Genomic DNA, 19,498 nt, shown 5'->3' on the forward strand with positions numbered 1-19,498 from the left:
GTTCACAAATGATGTTATCATGTTTAGAAATACTTTATAAGCAAGCCTTTCATTTAAATGCTTGATTTTGGTTTTAAATTTTTTAACATTGAATACATAATCCACCCTGTCTGCTATGGTCCAGTAATGTAAAAATAGGAAGACCTACAGAAATGTAGAGTGTCTGAGGGGCAAGTGGTACCTGGTTCCCGGCCTCGCTCTCTCTTATCTTGGCCTGTAGAGAGCAGACCTGGAGCTGGGCCTTCTGGAGCTCACTAACACAGTGTCCTGCAGCACTCTCATACTGCGACAGCTTGCCTTGCTGCTCATCTAGCAGCCTCTGAAACACACCAGAACACACACAGAGGTTCAGGTTAATACAATAGATATACAGATTGACCCACACACACACACTTCCCATGCAGTCGTGTGTGAGAGTGGAAAGTGATGAGGTCAGCTAGCTCACTGCTCGATCACTTCCTGAGAAAGAAGTCCCCGTTTCCACGGCAGCGTGGTGTTTACTTCCTGTTTGTTGTTTTTCAGATGTACAGATACATCTGTACAACCACCCAGCCTGTTGCGGTTTAAAATAAACCACAACTCCAGGGTTACATCTAAGAAGGGCTATCTTTATGATTGTGAGGGACTATTTTGGTCTGCGTGGTCTCTAATAGTCAATAATAGGAAAATAACTAAATTGTCTTTGGCTGATCCTGGAAATTAAATGACAATCTTCCATTGGCTCTTTAGACTATCACCTGGGATGTGATACGATCTGCTCCCACATGCTGTCCTGTAAACTCATGACAGGTAGGACACACACACACACACACACACAGAGGACTCAAACTGGGCTCTAATGACTGGATGTTGTTCCATGGGCTTAGTGAATCAACAACCCAGTAAACTCTCTGAGTCACGCTTATCAACAGGCCATTATTTCACAGAATGGGTAGACTCATTCCTACACATACACTACCGTTCAAGTTTGGGGTCACTTAGAAATGTCCTTGTTTTGAAAGAAAAGCACATTTTTTTGGCCATTAAAATAACATCAAATTGATCAGAAATACAGTGTAGACATTGATAATGTTGTAAATAACTATTGTTGCTGGAAACAGATGATTTTTATGGAATATCAAATCAAATTTTATTTGTCACATACACATGGTTAGCAGATGTTAATGCGAGTGTAGCGAAATATCTACATAGGCGTACAGAGGCCCATTATCAGCAGCCATCACTCCTGGGTTCCAATGACACGTTGTGTTAGCTAATCCAAGTTTATCATTTTAAAAGGCTAATTGATCATTAGAAACCCCTTTTGCAATTATATTAGCACAGCTGAAAACTGTTGTTCTGATTAAAGAAGCAATAAAACTGGCCTTCTTTAGATTAGTTGAGTATCTGGAGCATCAGCATTTGTGGATTTGATTACAGGCTCAAAATGGCCAGAAACAAAGCACTTTCTTCTGAAACTCGTCAGTCTATTCTTGTTCTGAGAAATGAAGGATATTCCATGCGAGAAATTGCCAAGAAACTGAAGATCTCGTACAACACTGTGTACTACTCCCTTCACAGAACATCTCAAACTGGCTCTAACCAGAATATAAAGAGGAGTGGGAGGCCCTGGGGCACAACTGAGCAAGAGGACAAGTACATTAGAGTGTCTAGATTGAGAAACAGACACCTCTCAAGTCCTCAACTGGCAGCTTCATTAAATAGTACCTGCAAAACCCCAGTCTCAACATCAACAGTGAAGCGGCGACTCCGGGATGCTGGCCTTCTAGGCAGAGTTGCAAAGAAAAAGCCATATCTCAGACTGGCCAATAAAAATAAAGATTAAGACGGGCAAAAGAACACAGACACTGGACAGAGGAACTCTGCCTAGAAGCCAGCATCCCGGAGTCGCCTCTTCACTGTTGACGTTGAGACAGGTGTTTTTCTTTAAAAAACAAGGACATTTCTAAATGACCCCAAACTTTTGAACGGTAGTGTATGTCTACACTATGAGCCTGACAGACGAGGCCAGCAACTGGCTAACTATTAACATGACAAAAAGCCTGTCTAACACGAGGCATCGTTATTCATATAGCAACCGCTGCCATGGCTACGGCCACGTTGCTAGCGTAGCGATGAGAGTGGTAATCAAGGGGCAGCTGTGATCAGCTGTGTGATTGGTGGATGGCTAATGGGATGACTAAAAAAGCCAATCAAATACGGCCAAAAGCCTTGGCCTTGTTCATTCATATTAAATAATAGACAGAAACTACAGATAGCTGGAGAGGATCCATCTCAACTGCAATATCACAGACTATGTGGACATTCTACAAATCACCAGGGGAAAACTGGTAGAATGAAGCTCTATACAGGGCCAGGCCCATAGAAGCTGATCTAGTAGTTCCAGTGTGTCTGATCTAAGAGCCTGGGGCCAGTGGTTGCCCTGCTAGCTACCTGCTGGAAGCGGAAGGGCCCACACTGCACATAGTCATCCAGCCACTGCTCCTCCATCGCCGACAGCTCTGTCTGCAGCTCCTGCTGACTGCTGGGGGTCACCAGATCTGGGATGGCAGGGTGGGAGTAGAGCTCATAGTCTGGGGTCCTGAGGGACTGGGGGAGACCCGTCTCCAGTTTGGGTTTAACTAGGATAGGGAGCTTGCTGCCTTGAGGGGACTTTAGAGGTCTGTACTCCCAGTTCCTCACTAGACTTAGCGCCAGCTCCAGGGTCAACCCAGAGACCGACTTGTCCCTGGGGGCCTCATCCCACTGGAGGTGGGGGCCCCTCCTCTGAACCCTCCCTGGGTCCTTCTCTCCTCTCTCTCTCTCCTCTTCCACTCGGTGGATGGCACAGGGCCGAGCCACGCCCACAGCTGTGTCCAGAGATTCAACCGACGTGCCCGGGCTGAGGGTCATCCTCTCTGGGTCCCCATCACACAGCGTCCTGTCGCTCTCTGGTTCCATGGGAGGGGACTCGGAGGGGACAGGTGTGGACTCTGACCCTGTGGAGGTCTCCTCGCCCCCCATGGTGCTGCCTGAGTACCGACTAGAGGGTCCACAAGACGTGCTCCTCCTGCCCACCCGCCGAGGTACCTTACACACAGCCTCGTAGTCAGAGTCGGCCACACGGAGAGCGGCGCATCCCCTGCACCGCCTGGAGCGATGCCCAGAGAGAGCCTCCGATCCTGTGCACTGAGGGTGATGATGCTGGGTGTGGTGCTGGGGGTCTGGGGCTGGGCTCTGCTGGTCCTCGTGGTCGGCCCAGGACTCGTACACAGAGTAGGCCAGGTCGTCCTGGAGCAGGGCGCTGTACCTGGCCTCCTGCAGGGCTGAGAGGTCCACTACAGGGGAGTCACCCTCAGACCGCCCACCACCCTCTGTCTCTCCTTCCCCAGTACCCCCCAGCCGCATCCCCATCCCAGTGTGATCCCGGGCCTGGTCCTGAGTATTGTTCTTCCGGTACAGGCCTCCTATACACTGTCTAAGCCGGTCCTTCTCCTGCAGCAGCTTGTGCAGGCGCTCCAGAGACAGGGCCTCCACACGGGCGATCACTGTGTCGAAACGGTACATGCGGTCCAGCATGAAGGTACACTTGGAGCAGGCGAACTCCCCACGGCCGTCGCGGGTCAGCTCTCTGCCCAGGGCGTGGGACAGCAGCACCTGCAGGTTGAGTTTGGAGGCCGGATGGAAGATCCATCGCCGTTGGTTACCGCAGAGCTCGCGGGCACAGATCCGACACACCTCCTTCATTTTGACGTCCAACATAACAGATAATATCTGTTCTGATTGCTCAGGCAATAAATAGTCTTGTACCAACAGGTTGGATATCAATAATCCATCAATAAACCAATTGATTGAAATGATTTAGCTGTGCAATGTTCATGTAGTTTTCTTCAATGTGCTGCTTTCGCAACAACTAATGGGGATCCTAATAAAATACCTAAATGTATTAAAAAAGTTATCTTCAAAATAAACAGGTCAATATTAGCCTAATACATAAACCAGTGCATTGTGCCATATTGCTGTTGGTAAAAACTCCTCGTTGTTGCATCCTCGATGAAGAACGGCATTACAGAAACGGGTATACCATCGCATTGCAGCGCTTTGAAAGGGCGCAATCATTTCTATATCAACGCGATGACTTCTATTCAATGTCATCTAAAGAATATAGACTGTAATCAAACATAGTCAATAGGGAATATAATCAGGAAGAGACGTCTTTCATTTGTGATGAGCGCAGATAAAAATCCATTGTCATTGTCGTTGTAACAATGTCACTGTCTGCGGCAGGGGCTGCAGCACTTTCAGTTCGTCAATGATACAACATGTAATCAACTTGATAGATACATTACATCAAACCTGCTGGTTATAGAATCAAACAAAATTTGTCAGGCTATTTTTGTTTCACTGCCGAAACGCCGATGTAATCTCATATTTTCTAACAGTGCTAATCTAAGACAACAAAATGACAGTTCCACTATCTCATCGCGGCTAATCCGACACGAACACGGAATTCACCACCCGAAACGAAAAGACGGTAGCAGAGACGTCCTTATCAAAAATACATCGTTGTCCCGTTATTTTTCGGCTCCATGATAGCAGTTCACCGGACGGTGTGATGAGGATGGATCGGGAGGTTTGGTTTCCACGGGTTTTAACGTGCATAGTTTATTAGCCGAGATAGTCTAACGAACAGGGCGAGATGGAAACGTTGACAGAGATTCAGCCACACTGGACAACCTGGTCTCAGAGCATTTCCTATTATTCTGTACGTAAATTACATTTACCTTTTAGTCATTTAGCAGACGCTCTTATCCAGAGCGACTTACAGTAGTGAATGCATACATTTCATTTCATGCATTTTTTTTTTGTACTGGCCCCCCGTGGGAATCAAACCTACAACCCTGGCGTTGCACACACCATGCTGGCATTGCAAACACCATGCTCTACCAACTGAGCCACAGGGAAGGCCTAAATCAGAGACTACTCCATTTAGTGATGCGCTATGTTTCATATGTATGTATTAATTTGCGATTCCAATTTGCATGATATGTTCCAAAATTCTATTTGGTACAATATGTTACGAAAATTGCAAAATGTACAATATGTCATCAATTTCCAAAACATATGATATGTTACGATTCCAATTTGGTGTTGCTAACATTAGCTAAGTGGCTAACGCTAACATTAGTTAGCTGGATAACGTTAGCTAGGCTAAGGTTAGGGTTAAGGTTAGGAGATAGGTTAAAGGGTTAGGATTAGGGCAAGGGTTATCTAACATGCTAAGTAGTTGCAAAGTAGCTAAAAAGTAGTAAGTACTTGCAATGTTGCTAATTAGCAAAAATTCTAAAGTTGTCCGTAATGAGATTCGAACACGCAACTTTTGGGTTGCTAGACGTTTGCGTTATACGCCCATTCACCCAATCTGACCTCAAGTAACCTTCTGTTTTATGTAACCATACCAAATGTAACATATACTGATTTGAGAGATCGGATCTACATGTACTATGTTACATCTAGTCTATGAGACCAGGCTGCACTGGAAGGTACCATTTCACTGAAACAGGGATGATAGATTCCTCCTGGGCATAAGACCTTCCTGCCTGCCTGACAGTCTAAAAACATCACATTATGTAACCATTAAACCATATATACTTTCCTCCCAAATACATTTATATTATTATTCCTTTAGATCCTCCCGCCACAATTTATAGATATTCATAAGATAGATAAGGTGGAAATTACTATAGGCCTAAAAAGTATGCCAATAGAGATAGTGAGTATCTGATTATCTGTTTTATGACAAAAGCCATATCCCATTATACCCTGGTTATTATAATGCATAATAGAAATATGAAGGCATAGCCTAATATAATATAACATCTAAACAAGTTAGCTTCTGAGCTGTGCAACTGTATGTGTGTGTGTGTGTGTGTGTGTGTGTGTGTGTGTGTGTGTGTGTGTGTGTGTGTGTGTGTGTGTGTGTGTGTGTGTGTGTGTGTGTGTGTGTGTGTGTGTGTGTGTGTGCGTGTGTGTGTGCGTGTGTGTGTCACTGTGTGCTTGAAACTTAGAATTAGGCCACCATTTCATGTTCATTTACTTGAAACGTGTCTTTCCACTCTGCTGAAGTCATAGGCTACGACGTTAGAATGAGTTCATCTGTACCCTGAGGCAGGAATTTCCCAGCAGCACCCAGCCTTTTGGCCTTCACATGGAGGCCCTCACATCAGCCAAAAACAAGGAGGGATAAGGGGAAGAGAGTCCCTGCTACCTACCAATCACATAATACTGTGTGATGCACTGATGGGAGTTTAGCCTAAATCCTGCCTCTCAGAACCCCTAGGCTTTCCCATGCAGTAAGAGCATGAATCTTCCCCACCCAGCACCCTATCTTTCATTACGAGTGTTGTTTATGTTGATGTAAAATGATCAGTCCTGATTTGTTTTCTCCAGAGGGAGCAGACCTTTGGGAACTCAAGTGTACTAACCTCTAATGTACATTTCTCACCCAAAAAGCTAAAATAAATTAATCCTGGAGACGAGACGTCATAACAGCGATCGACCCTAACGATCAACGCAATCAAAACTCTATTAATCCTAATCAGTGGGAATAACAACGTCTCTTTAGTCATTACTCCACTGTTCATTTCTCTGTAAGTGACAGAAATAAAGAGTCAAGAGAGGGTGACTAAATAAATGTCCCTTTTGGGGTGTCTCTTTTGTTGGTGTGCCATGTAAACAACCGATTCATTCCTTCCGTAATTAAAATGCACTTACATCATGGCCTTTTAAAAGACAGAAGTGCCAGACTGTTATGTGATTGTAATTATAGCTGCCGTGAGTTAGGAGACCCAGTTTAACCTTTGAAATAATTGTGTGTGTGTGTGTGTGTGTGTGTGTGTGTGTGTGTGTGTGTGTGTGTGTGTGTGTGTGTGTGTGTGTGTGTGTGTGTGTGTGTGTGTGTGTGTGTGTGTGTGTGTGTGTGTGTGTGTGACACATTTACATCAACATGACCCCATCTTTTTGATTAGCTGTAACACATGATGCAAGTAAACAGGAATAGAAGAATATAATACTGTAGAAGAATACATCTCAATATGAAATTCAAGTCCCATTACAACCAAACCAGACAACATTGCATAATTTTCTCACAGTGCCATGGCAACAAGCAAGATTGTATAATACAGCTGAATCATGAAACCCAGCTAGATATGCTCAATACTGTAGAGGGAGAGATTTTAATGTTGAACAATATTTCTGAGTGACCCAAATGCACCAAGCATTGTGATCCTTATGCATTTGTGTAACAGCATGTGCGTCTGTGGCACCTTAATGGGGGAGGACGGGCTCATGGTAATAACTGGAGCGGAGACAGAGGAATTGTGTCAAATACATTAAACAGATGGTTTCCAGGTGTTTGATGCCATTCCATTAGCTCCGTTCCGGACATTATTATGAGCCGTTCTCCCCTCAGTACCATGTGTGTATATGTGTGTATGCAATATGTCCTCTATTTTACCTTCAGTTTGCATTGGGTTCCAACAGAGGGCAACCTCCGACCATTTGTCCCTGCAGGGAGCATGGAACGGGTTGGCATGGTTCTCACATACCATTGCCTTGCTATCAAACACTGGTCTCGGCAACGCTGGCTACAGGCCTTGAATTCCATCCCTCATCTCGCAAACTTCAGTTTATCATCATTTACTGCAGCCCACTTCACCAGTGTTCCTGCCTCTGTGTGTGTGCATGTTCATGCTCCAAAAGCATATGTCAAACCAATGGAACCATAACCCTTCAGATTCCCACAACAGACATAGGATTGGATGGCAGTATTTCTGCCCCACATACCTGCATCTCCTGCTGGACACAGCTGTTCTTCCGACTCATCTCACCCCGCAGCAACTGTGGACAATAAGGATGGTCATCATACTCAATCTGATGTTCCTCAGAAAAATGTGAAAACAAATATATGAATGACAGGATTGCATTGCATCACGTTCTGTGAAAAGGGTCACATTTTCTTATCAGGATATCATAGAGTTCCACTATCCTACTACATTCTAGGATTAAAAATAGACATGGAGGCACTTATGAGTCCTGCTGCATACAATCTATAAACTCTATCTCCATAGCATGGTGGTGCTGAGGTGTGTTAGTCTAGTCTTTTGATGAGGTGTGCTAGCCTTGTGATGAGGTGTGATAGCCTAGCCTTGTGATGAGGTGTGCTAGCCTAGCCTTGTGATGAGGTGTGCTAGCCTTGTGATAAGGTGTGCTAGCCTAGCCTTGTGATGAGATGTGCTAGCCTAGCTGAGCGATGAGATGTGCTATCATAGCGATGAGGTGTGCTAGCCTAAACTTGTGATGAGGTGTGCTAGCCTAGCCTCGTGATGAAGTCTGCTGGCCTAGCTGAGCGATGAGATGTGCTATCCTAGAGATGAGGTGTGCTAGACTAATCTTGTGATGAGGTGTGCTAGCCTAGCCTTGTGATGAGGTGTGCTAGCCTAGCCTTGTGATGAGTTGTGCTAGCCTAGTGATGAGGTGTGCTAGCCTAGCCTTGTGATGAGATGTGCTAGCCTAGCTGAGCGATGAGATGTGCTATCATAGCGATGAGGTGTGCTAGCCTAAACTTGTGATGAGGTGTGCTAGCCTAGCCTCGTGATGAAGTCTGCTAGCCTAGCTGAGTGATGAGATGTGCTATCCTAGCAATGAGGTGTGCTAGACTAATCTTGTGATGAGGTGTGCTAGACTAGCCTTGTGATGAGGTGTGCTAGCCTAGCCTTGTGATGAGATGTGCTAGCCTAGCTGAGCGATGAGATGTGCTATCCTAGCAATGAGGTGTGCTAGCCTAATCTTGTGATGTGGTGTGCTAGCCTAACCTTGTGATGAAGTGTGCTAGCCTAGCCGAGGAATGAGATGTGCTATCCTAGCGATGAGGTGTGTTAGCCTAATCTTGTGATGAGGTGTGCTAGCCTAGCCTAGTCTTGTGATGAGGTGTGCAAGCCTTGTCTTGTGATGAGGTTTGCTAGCCTAGCCTTGTGATGAGGTGTGCTAGCCTAGCCTTGTGATGAGGTGTGCTAGCCTAGCGTGCCACCGTGGCATTAGGTGCCGGGGTTCCACTGACCTATATACAACATGCTTAGAAATACAGGACAGATATGGTAACAGTATCTCAACCAACCATCTGGGTTCAGCTGTTCAGCCGTTCTTGCAATTGAGATGGGGGAGGTAAGGGGACAAGGGGGAGGAGAGCTATGGCTAAACAGTGAAGAGTGTGACCCATATCTCAATAGCTAGCTGTGAGCACAGTAGATTTGGTCCTCGCGTGACCGATCGAATATCCAAACCAGTACTAGGCCCCTAGTCATAATACTAAATGTCACCCGGCTTCATATTTGTGGACCGGTTAGGATTTGTGAGAAGATGTGTGTAGCATCTGTTTCTGTAGTAAATACTGTTTATCATGAACTGTAAATGAATGGTGTGAGAGCGAGAGAGAGAGAGAGAGAGAGAGAGAGAGAGAGAGAGAGAGAGAGAGAGAGAGAGAGATGCTGATGGGTTGTGTATACCAGATATATACAGTAGTTGTGTACTCTATGTGACCCGGTTTGATCCCACTTCAATTGTGGGTTTTTGTTTACCTCTGCATCGCTGTCTTTCTTATGGAGGGAAGAGGAGAGGTCGTGAACTCTGACCTCCAGCTCTCCGACCCTGTGGCTCAGCAACCTCCTTTCTTCAGTCAGCTCCTCTATTACTCTGAGGGAGAGAGGGAGAGAGAGAGAGAGAGAGAGAGAGAGAGAGGAGAGAGAGAGAGAGAGAGAGAGAGAGAGGAGAGAGAGAGAGAGAGAGAGAGAGAGAGAGAGAGGTCAACAACATAAACGTCCACTATTTAAAGCACCACAGAGACTTTAAGGTCATTAGGTTAGGCTGGGGCCCGAGAGCGCGTATGTTTTATGATGGTTGGGCTGAAGCTCCTCATGAAGCAAGTACTGTACTGCACCACCTCTTGGACTGATATGTGATCCCATACCCCTGGTTCAGTAGAGGACAGTATGTTGGGCACGACTGGCACTGTCATTCTTATCAGTGTGTGAATGACAATGTCATTGTCAAAGTCAATGTGAATCAATGCCACTGCTAATAGGCCTACCAATGCCAATGCCAATGCTAATAGGCCACTCAATGCTAATAGGCCTACCAATGCTAATAGGCCTACCAATGCTAATAGGCCTACCAATGCTAATAGGCCTACCAATGCTAATAGGCCTACCAATGCTAATAGGTCTACCAATGCTACTAGGCCTACCAATGCCAATGTCAATACTAATGTGAGTGCCAGACATTCTCAGCTGTATAATACGACCGGTAGGCAGTAGAGGAAGTCTCTTGTATTAAAGCCACACATTACTCTAAGAGAAACACCACACTGACATGCCAGTCATGCCTCAATAACCACCTGTCTTCCATCCTCACCTCTCCTTCTCTGCCAAGGCCTCCTTCTGCAGCCAGGCTCCTAGTGACCCTCCCTCACACTCTTCCTCGTCCACCTCTTCCTCCATCTTCATCATCATCTCTCTCTCCAGGACCAGGCAGCGCTGGGACTCTTCCTCTGCTAGAGAGGCCATCTTCTCAGCCTCGGCCCGCGCTAGCTGGACCTCCTGACAACATGACAGCAGAGGAGGAGAGTGGTCATGTCAATAATATATTAACATTTAGTTATGGAGGGTTGTTTACAACACAATGCATCAGGTTTGAGGAGGGGAGATGTGTACAGTATATTTACAATAGTATTACTGGAGCACTATATTAGGTTTGGGAGGAGTGGATACATGCAAACAGGATTGAGGAGTGTCAGTGAAATGTAACCGCATCAGTGTGTGTATTAATGTGCGCGTGTGTACCTCCTGCAGCAGCTGGACCTTGGTTTCCAGGATCTCCTGCATGTGGCTGATCTCCTGCTGCCTCGCCTCACAGCCACGCTGCTGCTCCTCCTCATTCTGATTGGTCTGGCTCTCAGACATCGACCTGTCAGAGCACAGGTTCCCAGCGATACAGCAGAAATATAAAAGACACATCGCAGAATGAAAATATCACATCCTGTACCTCTATTTACATAACATATGTTCATATAAAAATGCTCCATGTTTCTGTTGATGTCTGTTGTACTGCAGGGTATGTCGTTTGTTGTAGCCTGTGTATTTTACTATTCCAATGTTTAAAATCTAACAACCAGTCTCACTGGAGAGTGATAGTGTATTATAGAATGTAATCCAGGGACTGATGCTTCCCTGCTTTCTACATCTAACAAGGCAACAGAGTAGGATTTATCTTTACTGCATTGTGGTCCTCTTATAAATCTCTTATAAATCTAATGACAATCACAGAAGAGAGAGAGCAAGAGAGACAGAGAGACGGAGAGAGAGAGAGTGAGAGAGAGAGAGAGAGAGAGAGAGAGAGAGAGAGAGAGAGAGAGACAGACAGACAGACAGACAGACAGACAGACAGACAGACAGACAGACAGACAGACAGACAGACAGACAGACAGACAGACAGACAGACAGACAGAGAGAGAGAGAGAGGGACAGAGACAGAGACAGAGAGGGAGGGACAGAGAGAGAGACAGAGAGAGACACAGGTTGAGATGGAGAGAGAAAGACAGAGAGAGGGAGAGAGGGAGACAGAGAGAGAGAGACAGAGACAGAGGGAGAGAGAGAGACACAGAGAGAGACACAGAGATAGACAGAGACAGAGAGGGAGGGAGAGACAGAGAGAAAGAGAGAGACAGAGTCAGAAAGAGAGAGACAGAGAGAGAGAGACAGAGAGGGAGGGGGAGAGAGAGACAGCCTTTTCTGTACCCATTCTCCTCCTGGGCTATAGTGTTGGAGTGATTTCACTGTGTCTTGACAAAGTACTTAATTGATTTATTAAGTCATTATTTCTCTGTATACAGCGCTGATGAATTAAAATTGGTACATAGAACTCCAATAAATGATGTTAAGTTTGTGTGGAAGGATCACACCTACATAAACTGTAACTCATTTTGATCAAAAATGTCCTGAGTATAGAATATAACTTTTCATGAATATTACTGACAAATTACTTTCCTATGATAGAGGAAAAGTCCTGCACAAAAAAAACACCCATTACTTCTAAAAGTTTACCTGTGACAACAATTTGGACCCCCTTGTGGCCACCCTAAATGTGGAGTATGAAATAATTTTTACATAACTAATTTTTGCTATCGTTCTTTTTTTACATCCGTTATTAGACAGTGGCAACGCGGAACACTAATTTAACCCACACATTTTCTAGAGGGACGATTTTAGGCGGAACACAACAGTATCGTACCACATGCATCTGCATTATGAACATGGTCTTTTGCCTGCTAATGCCTGCAATACAGTGAAGAAAACGCTATGACAGCAATAACGTCTAATGTAACTGGCCCCTCTAACAGTACAACTGGCCCCAGCTTGGCCCCCGCCAGGCGAAATGGTCTAGAACCGCCACTGGGTGGGAGATGTGGTTTACGTGCGTCTCCCTGTAAACTACCGAATGTATGGTGGTTCAGAGAATAAGAGCACCTTCAGTGGCTTCCTGCTCTTCACCATTTAAATGATGGTCTGATATGCTCACCGGAGTTTCGGTGTGTCGATGAAAGACCATAATATTTTCCCTCCCACCAATAAAAACATGAACCTAGTGATTTGTTCCCAGACTTATTCCTTAATGTAATTAGGTATGGAGTATTTCTATGAGAAGTTGTGTAACTATTATTCTTGAATCTAACATTTAGTACTGTAAATAGAGAGAACAATAATCCCAAAAATACAACCATTAAGATGAATGAATTTGAATGGATTTTTAGTAAAGTAAGAATATCTGGAGTAGATAGACGATGAAGGAGGGAAGGTTCTACTTTAGAACCAACCTTATAAAGGGAGATATATGAGAGTGTATAGAGAAGTGATATTCAAAGTCAGGGTCGCGGCCCCTCGTGGGGGTCACAGATTATTGTATGGGTCAATATATATTTTTGAGAAAGATAAATATAATTTTATTGAGTAAATATACATATTGTTTTTTTTTCATTTTAATAAGAGATTAAAATTCAATGAGTTGAAGGTTATTTTCATGTAAAATCTAAACGTACCAATTTTAAGGTTGTGGCATTAGATTTGGTGTGGGGGGGTCATGAGAAATTCTTGAGGAAAAAATAGGGTCCCCAGACATTTGGGTGGAAAAAATGGGGTGCCCGCTGAACAAGTTAGAATACCAGTAGTATAGAGTATGTTGTATCTAAGGAGATATATCTCTACCACTGAGAGACACTGAGACAGACAGCTGCTCTATTTACAGACAGGTGCTGGTGCTCAAATACTCCTTGGCTCAGCAAAACAACCCAGAGACTACCCTCCTCTCCCTATCACCCTTTCCCTCCGTCTCTACCTCTCCTTCATTTTACCGACAGGCTACCCCTCTTCTCTCACTATCGTCCTCTCACTTCATCTCTCCTTTATCCCTTTATCTTTAGTCCAACTATCCACAGAGGGCACTTCATACTCTTCAAAAGCATGTCAGAGCCTGGCCTTCCCCACCAGGCATTCCTACGGGCTTTAACGCTGTTGTTAGGTGAGTCTACATGACAGAGGGAGGGTTAACATGGGTTAGTATAAGACCAGCACCCTCAAGGCCTGAGGGCAGCTGTAGTCTGAAGAGTGAACAGCAGGAATCTATCTGAGGACCAGACTGGACAGTACAGGGGGGATTTATTACCTCTGTGTGAATATAGAGATCAACTGTACACTACTGTACACTACTAGTATCTGTCTGTGCAATGACATGGTAGTTTACTCACAAGGCCTTGTTCAGAATCTCCTGTTTCTCTGTGAGTTCCTGCTTCAAGCTCTCCACCTCCACTTTCAACTCAATGTTCTGGAACACACAGAGAGAAACACGTCAAAGCACAAAACAACAATATATCATATAGAAACCATGAACTGTGCATATGTAATATATAATGAAACAAAACATTGTGTAGCTGTTCAATTCTGTTAAGAGGCATGAACTGACTCAGATTAGCTTCATAATACAGTATACAAAATGAATCTCCCAAAGTACACAACCCATATCTCAGTGATATGAGAGTGAAGCAGGTTTATTAATAGCATAGAGGGATATAACACATGCTAATTCCCTCCCCCAGCCCCCCATCCCTCCCCCAGCCCCCTATCTAACCCCCCCATCCCTCCCCCAGCCCCCTATCTAACCCCCCCATCCCTCCCACAGCCCCCTCATCCCTCTCCCAGCCCCCTATCTAACTCCCTCCCCTCTCTTCCCCCTACAGCCCCCAGCCCACAGCAACAGGGACAGTTATAACCCCAGGTACTGAAGAAGGACAGTAACAGTTTGTTAATGGCTACTTAAATGTACTGTACTTCAAGTGACTTGTTAGATTCAGAGTATGATGTATAACTCATAACAAAGACATGTTGAATTGCTCACCTGTTACTCTGTAAACCTGTTACTCTGTAAACCTGTTACTCTGTAAACCTGTTACTCTGTAATGTAAACCTGTTACTCTGTAAACCTGTTACTCTGTAAACCTGTTACTCTGTAAACCTGTTACTCTGTAAACCTGTAAACCTGTTACTCTGTAAACCTGTTACTCTGTAAACCTGCTACTCTGTAAACCTGCTACTCTGTAAACCTGTTACTCTGTAAACCTGTTACTCTGTAAACCTGTTACTCTGTAAACCTGTAAACCTGTTACTCTGTAAACCTGTTACTCTGTAAACCTGTTACTCTGTAAACCTGCTACTCTGTAAACCTGCTACTCTGTAAACCTGTTACTCTGTAAACCTGTACTCTGTAAACCTGTTACTCTGTAAACCTGTTACTCTGTAAACCTGTTACTCTGTAAACCTGCTACTCTGTAAACCTGTACTCTGTAAACCTGTTACTCTGTAAACCTGTTACTCTGTAAACCTGTTACTCTGTAAACCTGTTACTCTGTAAACCGTATGAGCGTACTGACACATACACTGCATGTATGGACATTTACACCCACACACATAAGAAATGCACACATGCAGACAAGCATAATAAACACAAATCAAATCAAATTGTATTTGTCACATGCGCCGAATACAACAGGTATAGACCTTAATGTGAAATGCTTATTTACAAGCCCTTAACCAACCGTCTCTGCTCTGTCAACATTACTGGACTACTGTCTCTGATCTGTCAACATTACTGGACTACCGTCTCTGTTCTGTCAACATTACTGGACTACTGTCTCTGTTCTGTCAACATTACTGGACTACTGTCTCTGTTCTGTCAACATTACTGGACTACTGTCTCTGTTCTGTCAACATTACTGGACTACTGTCTCTGTTCTGTCAACATTACTGGACTACTGTCTCCCCGTCTGTCAACATTACTGGACTACTGTCTCTGTTCTGTCAACATTATAAATCAGGAGGTGCATGAAGTTAACTGCACATACTTTGTAGCCATGGCATTTAGAAGGAGCAAAACAAATGTTACAATCATATGTTTTAATCTGATTTGATTCTGTTGGTATTGGTCATGGCTTGTCTGGGCACAAAACATTGTTGTTCCTGTCGCTCTGTCGGTCCTTAATCGTTGCTCTGCACTTCATAGAAATAAGTCCCGGAATTACAAGGAGAACATTGATGTTATTGTTATAATATGATCATATTTTGATGATACTCACAATAACAATTATTTCTATACTTTGGATAACAACATGAAGACGCTTAACCTTTAGATGAGTTCTACTGAGGGAGCTGCTAGAGAGATGGTCTTTATGCTTCAAAGGGTAATATCAAAGTTGAATATTAATGAAGTAAACATGTAGTCAGCCAACACAGTACATTATCACCGACCCAGTGTTTTATTACAGCAGCTTTAGGTGTCTAGTAGCCTGGTCCCGGATCTGTTTGTGTTGTCTTGCCAACTCCTTTGCATTGATTTGATAATGACAGCAGTGGAGTTGGCAAGACAGCACAAACAGATCTGGGACCAGGCTAGGTGTCTAAGGCTGCAGTCAGAGAAGGTCACAGAGGTTGACACAGAAAGCTGATCTGCTAGTCTCACTGCAGCAGATATGCTACAGGCATATGATAAGGCATAAACTGTTCATAGAGTAAATGTCCGCATATCATATCCCTGATTTGACTGTAGCCTGCAGTAAGGTCAGAGGGGTGGATATAGAAAACTGACATCTGTTTGAAACTCTGAGGTGTTCACTGGGGGGTCTCTGATTGGTGGCGTCGGAGGGATTTTCTCAAAAACGATTGGCTCCACTGCCCCCAGGCCAGACAGCAGCTGCTGGGGTATCACCTTTGCAACAACGACCGGTCTCGACCAGTTTTAACCACATCAGTCAAGTTGCCTGTCCAGTGGCCAGGTTTGTTTTTCAAAATAAATATACAGTATAACTTTGGGATCATGTGATCTAATGTAAGACATTCCACTGTTCACACTATTAATCATATTCCAGTTATTATTAACCTTTTACTGCAGTGTGCTAAATCAGGGTCACACAGAGTGTTTCTGGGTAGTCTTAAACAAATCTACTTTCAAACAAAAGTATACACCTCACACACATGGTTATGGGCTTAAACAAAAGAAGAAGTCTGATATTTGAAATGTTGAAATGTATTACATTTTGAGTTTGCATCCCAATATTAGACTTTAGAAACATCACAGAAGACTGAAATATAACAAAACTGTTTGACATAGAAACAGCACATTTTTGGCGGGTTTTTTGAAATTACATTTATTAATTATGAAATTACAAAAAATATGAATAAGATTCTACCCATGAGGCCACTAGAGGGCGATTTGGCCATTTGACTACAGGAAAGGGGTTTTCTGATTGTTTTTATATTAGCTCTTTATATTAGCTCTTGCTCTGGGTTTACTCTACTATCTCTGAGCTCAGATCAGTCTCTAAAGACAGGGCAGTGTAATTGGCAGCTGCAGTTAACACTCAGAAACAGGTCTGTGACCTGTTAAAACAGGTAAAGTGATCATCACTGTCTGGGAGCTGTAGCATAAACAGTCAACAGGAAGAGGGCTGGAAACGACAGTATGTACTGTAAACAACCATAGGAGATACACTGGGCCATAATTACTGTATTCATTCATGAATTCATTCATTTGCATGACTTAGCATAACTCGTTCATTATCTGGAGCTAAATAAACATGTTGATGTATGATGAACCCAGACCACACAGCATAGACCTTCACACAAAACTCTCTCACCTTCTCTCTCTGTCACACACACACACACACACACACATAGCGACACCGCATATGACATTGCAAAATAGCAACAAATGGCTATTCCCCCCATGAAGATCCCATCCCCTGCCCATGCACCCCCCTCCTCTGTCCCTCGTGAGACTCACCCTCTTGTGGGACATCGTGGCTGCTTCTACCCCCTGTCCTCCACCCCTCAGTGCCCCAGTGAGACTCACCCTCTTGTGGGACATCATGGCTGCTTCTACCCCCTGTCCTCCACCCCTCAGTGCCCCAGTAAGACTCACCCTCTTGTGGACATCATGGCTGCTTCTACCCCCTGTCCTCCACCCCTCAGCACTCCAGTGAGACTCACCCTCTTGTGGACATCATGGCTGCTGTCCTCGTACTTCTGCTGGATCCTCTCCTCCAGGAAGTAGATCCTCAGTTTCAGACTGAAGTTCTCCTTCTTCAGGTCATTTAGGTGCTGAGAAATAGTACGGTAACCGCGGAAACTGTTAGACATGGTGACGGGTTTTTCACAGGGGGCAACAGAGCCCCCCATTCAGTCCCGCATCCTAACTAAAGCAACACTGAATAAAAACACAATAACATGAATAAAGAGAATTTCAAATCTATCAGTAGAACAGTCCTTACTGTCTAACTGTCAACAACTCTAACGGTCAACTATGAAGTGACAGTCAAACTCAGAGAGGAGAGCTATCCCGTTTTCGACATGGAGGGGTGGGGGCTGGGGGTGTTGGGGGGGGGGGGGGGGGGGGTGTTAGAAGGTTGTGTCTGAGTTTCTTTTTTTAACACTGGGAAGTTATTCCAGGAATCTGACACAGGCTGGAGAGAATGGCTCAGACAGACCACAGGCAGTGTTGTTCTGCTACTGTAGCTGATACAGACCACAGGCAGTGTTGTTCTGCTACTGTAGCTGATACAGACCACAGGCAGTGTTGTTCTGCTACTGTAGCTGATACAGACCACAGGCAGTGTTGTTCTGCTACTGTAGCTGATACAGACCACAGGCAGTGTTGTTCTGCTACTGTAGCTGATACAGACCACAAGCAGTGCTGTTCTGCTACTGTAGCTGATACAGACCACAGGCAGTGTTGTTCTGCTACTGTAGCTGATACAGACCACAGGCAGTGCTGTTCTGCTACTGTAGCTGATACAGACCACAGGCAGTGCTGTTCTGCTACTGTAGCTGATACAGACCACAGGCAGTGCTGTTCTGCTACTGTAGCTGATACAGACCACAGGCAGTGTTGTTCTGCTACTGTAGCTGATACAGACCACAGGCAGTGTTGTTCTGCTACTGTAGCTGATACAGACCACAGGCAGTGTTGTTCTGCTACTGTAGCTGATAGCGAACGCATACTGTATGTCACTACTTTTGTACAGTAGCCTCCCCTCCCCCCATCCACCCAGGAGGGGACTTAGTGATTTGGAGACCATCCACCCAGGAGGGGACTTAGTGATTTGGAGACCATCCACCCAGGAGGGGACTTAGTGATTTGGAGACCATCCACCCAGGAGGGGACTTAGTGATTTGGCCATCCAACCCTCCACCCTCCAACCCTCCACCCCCCCAACCCTCCACCCCCCAACCCCCCAACCCTCCACCCCTCCACCCCTCCACCCCTCCACCCCCCAACCCTCCACCCCCCAACCCTCCAGCCCCCCACCCCTCCACCCCCAACCCTCCACCCCAACCCTCCACCCCCCAACCCTCCAGCCCCCCACCCCTCCACCCCTCCACCCCCCCCCAACCCTCCACCCCCCAACCCCCCAACCCTCCAGCCCCCCACCCCTCCACCCCCCAACCCTCCAGCCCCCCAACCCTCCACCCCCCAACCCTCCACCCCATACCATACAGGCAGAAACTGCAAAACACCTAAACAAGTTGAACTGGGACCAGAAATGCTGAGACAACACTATATATGTATATCTAGAGTGAAGCAAATGACATGTGAACGTCAACATTTGACCACAATGAAGTTACTAGACGCTATCTGATCAGAAGGGGGTGCTATAGCACCACTCTCCTGCCCTGTTCACCTGAGTTAGTGGAAAAACTACACTCTGGACCCCGGAATGCTTCACTGATCCAAGGATATTTTTAGGAGCTATCACGCTCTGGCTGTCGCTGTGGAATTCCAGACTGGGAACTGGGAACTGGCGCTCACACGAGTAGCGCTCTCTTGTGGGCCGTGAGGGGTAGAAGGGTAGTGGAGGAGAAGGAAA

At 45.2% G+C, this 19,498-nt stretch overlaps 1 protein-coding gene across 1 annotated transcript in view; it reads right to left on the bottom strand.

The window, feature by feature from the left end:
* The window catches only part of pde4dip (phosphodiesterase 4D interacting protein), a gene marked incomplete at its 5' end in the record, with an annotated part of 81,340 nt that extends 63,608 nt beyond the window's left edge, over nucleotides 1–17,732 (bottom strand). Inside the window, 7 exon segments of the mRNA XM_029708045.1 lie at nucleotides 182–319; nucleotides 7,825–7,878; nucleotides 9,615–9,729; nucleotides 10,447–10,631; nucleotides 10,875–10,998; nucleotides 13,832–13,908; nucleotides 17,622–17,732. Of these exon segments, the coding sequence (XP_029563905.1) occupies nucleotides 182–319; nucleotides 7,825–7,878; nucleotides 9,615–9,729; nucleotides 10,447–10,631; nucleotides 10,875–10,998; nucleotides 13,832–13,908; nucleotides 17,622–17,732 (804 nt within the window).
* Between the last annotated feature and the right edge of the window lie 1,766 nt (nucleotides 17,733–19,498).

The sequence above is a fragment of the Salmo trutta genome, chromosome 22 (assembly GCF_901001165.1).
Source record: "Salmo trutta chromosome 22, fSalTru1.1, whole genome shotgun sequence".
Taxonomy (NCBI): Eukaryota; Metazoa; Chordata; class Actinopteri; order Salmoniformes; family Salmonidae; genus Salmo; species Salmo trutta.